The following is a 6,364-nucleotide window of genomic DNA, read 5'->3' on the forward strand; positions in this document are numbered from 1 at the left end:
CCTCCTGTTATTGTCATCTTTTTAGTTGTTTTTTGAACACTTGCTGTTAGCAGCAGAAAAATTGCAATTGCAATTTTCTTGTTGTTACGTGGCTATTATTCATGTGATGCGCTTTCTGTTTCCCAAACTGACTTCAGGTCTTTCTTTAAGACATTGTCAGTTGTCATCTAAAACCTTTTCAAAGACAAATTTTTCTGCCACTTATGGTTACTTTTGTCGATCCCTAGGCTTATCAGGCTATACAATTGTCATAATGTGGAGAATTTTTTAAACATATTTTATCGTTCATCTATATTAACAGAAACTATTAGTTGTAGTCGTATCATATTCTTCCATGTCATTTCACTTGTTACTTTTACTTTTAGTAAAACCTCATTAAAGATAACGCATTGAGCACTGTCACATGCTAATATGGTGATCTGACACAGTGCATTGTTCTTCTAAATTAATGTGCATAATATCAGTTTGAAAGAACGGAGTATTTTTTAGTTTCTGGAATTTCACATGTCTATAACTTCCGTGTCCATGCTTTGTACTTTCTTCAGGCCGGGGAAAAGAGAAAAGAGGAAGAGATGATTGAACTTGATGGACCTCTGGGTAAGAGTGATGCTATGAACCAGGAATTGGTTTCTATAGAGAGGGAGTTGTCTACACTTCGCAAGAATGGCACAGTTGATCCCTTTTGTTTGTACTTATATGGTCTTGTTCTTAAACAGAAAGGCAATGAAAACTTGGCACGTACAGTTCTTGTGGAATCTGTAAATAGCTACCCTTGGAACTGGAATGCCTGGACTGAACTGCAATCCTTATGCACTACAGTTGATATCTTGAATAGTCTTAATCTCAGTAGTCATTGGATGAAGGACTTTTTTCTTGCCAGTACTTACCAAGAATTAAGGATGCACAACGAGTCTCTGACAAAATATGAATACCTACTCGGAACTTTTGGCTTTAGTAATTACATCCAAGCTCAAATTGCTAAAGCCCAGTACAGTTTGAGAGAATTCGACCAAGTTGAAGCTATATTTGAAGAACTGTTGAGGACTGATCCTTACAGAGTGGAAGACATGGATATGTACTCCAATGTGCTATATGCTAAGGAATGCTTTTCTGCTTTGAGTTACCTTGCCCATAGAGTATTTATGACTGATAAATACAGACCTGAATCTTGTTGTATTATTGGGAATTATTACAGTTTAAAGGGGCAGCATGAAAAGTCAGTTGTATATTTTAGGAGAGCCCTTAAACTGAACAAAAATTATCTCTCTGCTTGGACACTTATGGGTCATGAGTTTGTAGAGATGAAAAACACTCCTGCTGCTGTGGATGCCTATCGTCGGGCTGTTGATATAGACCCGTGTGATTATCGTGCTTGGTATGGACTAGGACAGGCTTATGAGATGATGGGTATGCCTTTCTATGCACTTCATTACTTCAAAAAATCTGTTTTCTTACAGCCAAATGATTCTCGGTTATGGATTGCTATGGCTCAATGCTATGAAACTGACCAGCTTCGCATGCTCGATGAGGCAATAAAGTGTTACAGAAGGGCTTCAAACTGTAATGACAGGGAAGCAATTGCTCTGCACCAACTAGCAAAGCTGCATTCAGAGCTCGGACGCCCTGAAGAGGCAGCATTTTACTACAGAAAGGATTTAGAGAGGATGGAGTCTGAAGAGAGGGAAGGACCTAACATGGTTGAGGCCTTGCTCTATCTTGCCAAGTATTACAAATCGCAGAAAAGATTCGAAGAAGCAGAGGTTTATTGCACGCGTCTTCTTGATTATACTGGCCCGGTGAGTCTAAAATATTTAACTACAATTTCAATTTGAAACATTTTTGTCATACCAAATCATTTAATGATCAAAATCATTCTTTCATTTCAGGAGAGGGAGACAGCAAAGAGTTTACTTAGAGGGATGCGATCAACACAATCTAGTTTGCCTCCAACAGATGACCACTTTCCTCCCTAATGTCTCTTGTGCTACATCAGAACTAATGATAAAAGGAATCATTCTCATATTGTAGTGCTGCAAAATGTAATAGCATGCTGCTGTAAACAAGCAGACAAGCATCATAGCACATTTAAGTCCAAAGTGGTGATATGGTTTCCAAGAACATGAGTCTGAAGCCAGAAAAGCCTTTCTTCTGTTGTATGACTGGGTATACAGATTAGGGTCCGTTTGATTTGTGTAAAAAATGTAATGGATTAGACAGCTTAAAAGTAGTTGTTCCTTGTTTTTTTATTTATTCTTTTTTTGTAGAATAGGACAAAACACAGGAAACTATCCATAGAAAAAAGTGGTAGAATGTTATTATGCTTTATTCTTTCGTCTCAACTAGTTTAAATAGGGTGAATACAAGAAGTTCTCTTCCTTGAATTAAGGAGAAATTTTAAGAAAATAAAAAACAAAACATCATATAATAAAACAAAATCTGCACTATTAAAATAGAAATAGAAATAGAAAATAATAACAGATTCTCCACCCTTCAAATTAGTACATAGATATCTATCATGTTCAATTTACTTATCTAATGTTCGAAGATGGACTTTGCCAAACTTTTGGTTAGAAGTCACAAAAAATAGACATATGATTCTTGCATCTAATTTCTCCTTTAAATAGAGAAAATACAAGAAGTTCTCTTCCTTCAATTAAAGAGAGATTTTAAGAAAATAATAAAGAAAACATATCATATAATAAAACTTAACATCTGCACCTTAAAATAGAATATTATAATAGATTCTCTAACTTGTTTATCAAATGTTTAACGATAGGTCTTGCATCCAATTTTTCCTTTATGAAGTGACAATCAATCCCTATATGTTTGGTTCTATCATGTTTAATTGGGTTGTTAGTTATGCTAATGGAGGCTTTACTTTTAGAATATAATTTCAGTGAAGCTCAATGTTCATTCTAAGTTCCTCCAAGACTCTATGAATTCACAATCCTTCACAAATTCCTTGAGTTATTGCCCTAAACTTGGCTTTTACACTACTTCTTGCCACAACTCATTGTTTTCTACTTCTCCATGTCAACGTGGAAGCTCAATGTTCATTCTAAGATCCTCCAACACTTTATGAATTCACAATCCTTCACAAATTCCTTGAGTTGTTGCCCTAAACTTGGCTTGTGCACTACTTCTTGCCACAACTCCTTGTTTTCTACTTCTCCATGTCACAAGATTTCCCCAAACATAGATACAATATCCATATGTTGATCTTCTGTTTGTGAATGATCCTGCCCAATCTGCATTAGTGAATATAAACACATTTCTTTCATTAGTATTCTTATAAAATAAATCTTTTCATGAATTGGTCTTCAGATATTTCAATATTCTATAAACCGCCTCATGATGTTCCTCATAGGGAGAATGCATAAATTGACTCACAACACTAATCGTGAATGCGACGTCAGGTTTAGTATTAGACAAGTAACCACCCCCCACAATTTTGCATGTTAGCTGATGTACAACCATTCATTCATGTTTCTTTTAATAGATCTAGAATGAATTTTTGTTGTGAAATTACAATTCTGTTCGTTGATCAAGGAATCTCCATACCAAGAAAGAATATTAAGGATTCTAAGTCTTTGATTTCCAAGTCTGCAACTAGTTCTTTTTTACTCTGCCATTTCAATTATATAATCTCCAGTGAGGATAATATCATCAACATAGACAATAGAGGACAACAACTTTCTCATGAAAGGAGAATTTCGGGAATAAGGTATGATAATTTTTTTCTTGAATGTAACCTTGTCTCTTCATAGACTAAGTAGTCCTTTCAAACCATGCTCTTAGAGATTGCTTTAAGTCATAGTGTGATTTATTCAACTTTCACACATGGGAACCAAATTGGTCTTCAAATCCAAGTTAGCGGGGGCGCTTTCACTCTGAGAAGCAGATACAAGTGCAAATCATGAAGAAGAGGATGTGAAGTATTTAAAGGCTAGTCAAGGGTGTTTATATTACGGAGAAGGAAAAAAAGGAAGAGTTCTCTTCAAATTCTTCCATAATTTAGATATGGAAAAAGTCTATAACAGAGGTCCTTGGACTTTTGAAGGGTTCAACCAGGTGCTATGTTGGTTGAGATTCCCCTCTACCACGTTCCCTATTGGATCTAGGTTCATAACTTTCCCATTGGGTACACGAACAAAACAATTGGAGAAAAACTTGGAAACTATGGTTGGATTTTATGTGAATCAGAGTGATGATCGATGTTAGGTAGCCATTAAAGACAAGAAGGAATGTAAAGAAACCAAGTGGAGGATGACGTTTTGTCAAATTCAAATAGGAGAAGTTAGGTGTGTTATGCTTCTATTGCAACAGTCTAGGACATGCTGATAGTTTCTGTGCGGAACTCTTTGATCTAGAAGAGGATGATGTTAATGATAACAAAGAATATAAAAAGAACAATTTATCTCCTAACATGTGTTCGAGTGTGCATATAATGAATCATAAAATATTTACATGATAATTAAAGAAAATGAGAAGACTTGATCATTAGTGTGACATAATCAACACATGCTTTAACTATACTAAAAGCCAATTATGGTAAAAGAAGATCACAACAACTGGTTTAAGATCCTTGAATATCTACATTACACAAGGTAAATTGGATCATCTAATCAAAGAGCACGCATATTTTAATTCCGTAAAAATTCAATGTTATGGATGTATATGCCACATCATCATATGAGATTACCTCTTCAGAAATTGATGTGAAATAAATGCTAAAGTAATAAGTACGAGAAATCATTCAAGCAATATCCAACAAATCAACGGCGGTGGATTGTCAAATTTTAACAAATAATATATATTATAATTCTCAATTGATCTATTTTGATTGACTATAAAATATATCAACGTTTGGAGCAAGATAGCTTTTCTGCAATGAATTTTTAAAAATATAATATGCTCTCCACAAGAATGCAATTCTTACAAGCAATAACAACACAACTAGAGAAGAGATGGTTTAAATCAATTATCATCGCACATAAAGTTATTTGTTCTTGTGTTGTCGCACATAAATGTATCTATCAAGTGGACAATTAACCGTGCTAAATCTTATGTCAATATTCTCTTTTTCAACTCTTTTTAAAAGGAATTGAAAATTAACTAAATCTAACCTAATATTTTAAATAACACAATTCAAACTTCATTTCTTGTGTTATTCACTAAGTTTGTTTGTCCTAAATCATGTTTTGCTTAGATGTTTCATAAAATACATCACAATAGACAAAGTTAGAATATTTGACTGTCTAATAGTTACTAATATATTTACAAGAAATCTTTCTAATGTTTAACTGTATCAAAGAAAGTATTAATTAGAAGAAGTCTATCTCCAACAAAGCAACAAAAATTAAGAACATATCATCTTATGATTGTAAAATGAGTTAGGTACCACAATATAAACACATTTTATGTACTAGATTGAAAAGTCACATGAAAAATATCAAAGTCGAGTTCAATCACTTAGTTTAAAAAGAAGATTTTTTTTAATATCTCAAGATTTCGTACAAAATAATCTAAAAAGTAGAACTCACGTCACTGAATGAAAAGACTACTCTAAGACATCTCCAAAAGACGACTATTTTTCTACACCATGGCAACAACTCTTTTATGATAGCTAAATCTTAATGACTATTATTCTTTTTTCATGTTCTATAAAAGGAATTCATATAAAAAATTAAAGTTGACGAACGTATACATATTCTAGAGACTATTGTTAATCATTTGCCAACAAGTACACACGAGACATTTCATATAGATGTTCATGTAAAGAGAAAATTGATAAAAGAAATGGCTTGGTGAAACCAAGATCATAGTGAGAGAAAAAGAAATGAAAATATTTATAAAAGAATATATTTAGAAAAGTCCTTGAACACGATAAGCATAATTGTAAATCCTCTTTATTGAGAGTAATTATCTTGTAAATCATCCAAGAAGAAAAATAAATATTCTCTATATGAGAGATACTTGGATTGATAGTTTACAATTGTATTGCATATCATCTGTTAGATAGTTATTAACTGAAATTTTTCATATATACACCATTTGTAAAAGGCCTGATAATGACCGAAAATATCTACTTGGAAGACTTGAATGTACTTAACCATTTCAGGAGAAGGGGTACAAGACTAAAGAGGCTTAGAGAACAATTGGTTTTTCTAGTAAAAGAATAAAGAATACTTTGCCTAAAGAGGTATATAGAATACTCTACCTAGAGAGGTATGGAGAATACAAAGCTTGCAAAGACTTAGAGAATACATAGGCGTTAAGAGGCATATATAGAGAATCCTTAGATTTAATGTATTAAATCATTTGAGTAAAGAAGACGAAATCACCCAACAATGAGATAATTGGA

At 33.4% G+C, this 6,364-nt stretch overlaps 1 protein-coding gene and 1 long non-coding RNA gene across 2 annotated transcripts; one reads left to right on the top strand and one right to left on the bottom strand.

Moving 5' to 3' along the window:
- The first annotated feature begins 329 nt into the window (after positions 1-329).
- Positions 330-2,325, top strand: LOC140921025 (anaphase-promoting complex subunit 8-like). Its single transcript, XM_073370716.1, has 2 exons — positions 330-1,796; positions 1,887-2,325. The coding sequence occupies exons 1-2, from the start codon at positions 573-575 to the stop codon at positions 1,971-1,973; spliced, it is 1,311 nt and encodes a 436-aa protein (XP_073226817.1). The 5' UTR covers positions 330-572; the 3' UTR covers positions 1,974-2,325.
- A 371-nt stretch (positions 2,326-2,696) lies between these two features.
- LOC140921026 (uncharacterized) lies at positions 2,697-4,816 on the bottom strand. The gene is made up of 2 exons (XR_012163868.1): positions 3,562-4,816; positions 2,697-3,248 (listed from the first exon to the last, which is right to left on the bottom strand). It is a non-coding gene; the product is annotated as an uncharacterized lncRNA (long non-coding RNA).
- Between the last annotated feature and the right edge of the window lie 1,548 nt (positions 4,817-6,364).

The sequence above is a fragment of the Cicer arietinum genome, chromosome 7, assembly GCF_000331145.2.
Source record: "Cicer arietinum cultivar CDC Frontier isolate Library 1 chromosome 7, Cicar.CDCFrontier_v2.0, whole genome shotgun sequence".
In the NCBI taxonomy this organism is placed as follows: domain Eukaryota; kingdom Viridiplantae; phylum Streptophyta; class Magnoliopsida; order Fabales; family Fabaceae; genus Cicer; species Cicer arietinum.

Coding starts and splice junctions, on each gene's coding strand:
- LOC140921025 (XM_073370716.1), top strand. CDS start 573: ATGATTGAACTTGATGGACCTCTGGGTAAGAGTGATGCTATGAACCAG. Junction 1,797..1,886: donor TTCTTGATTATACTGGCCCG/GTGAGTCTAAAA, acceptor CTTTCATTTCAG/GAGAGGGAGACAGCAAAGAG.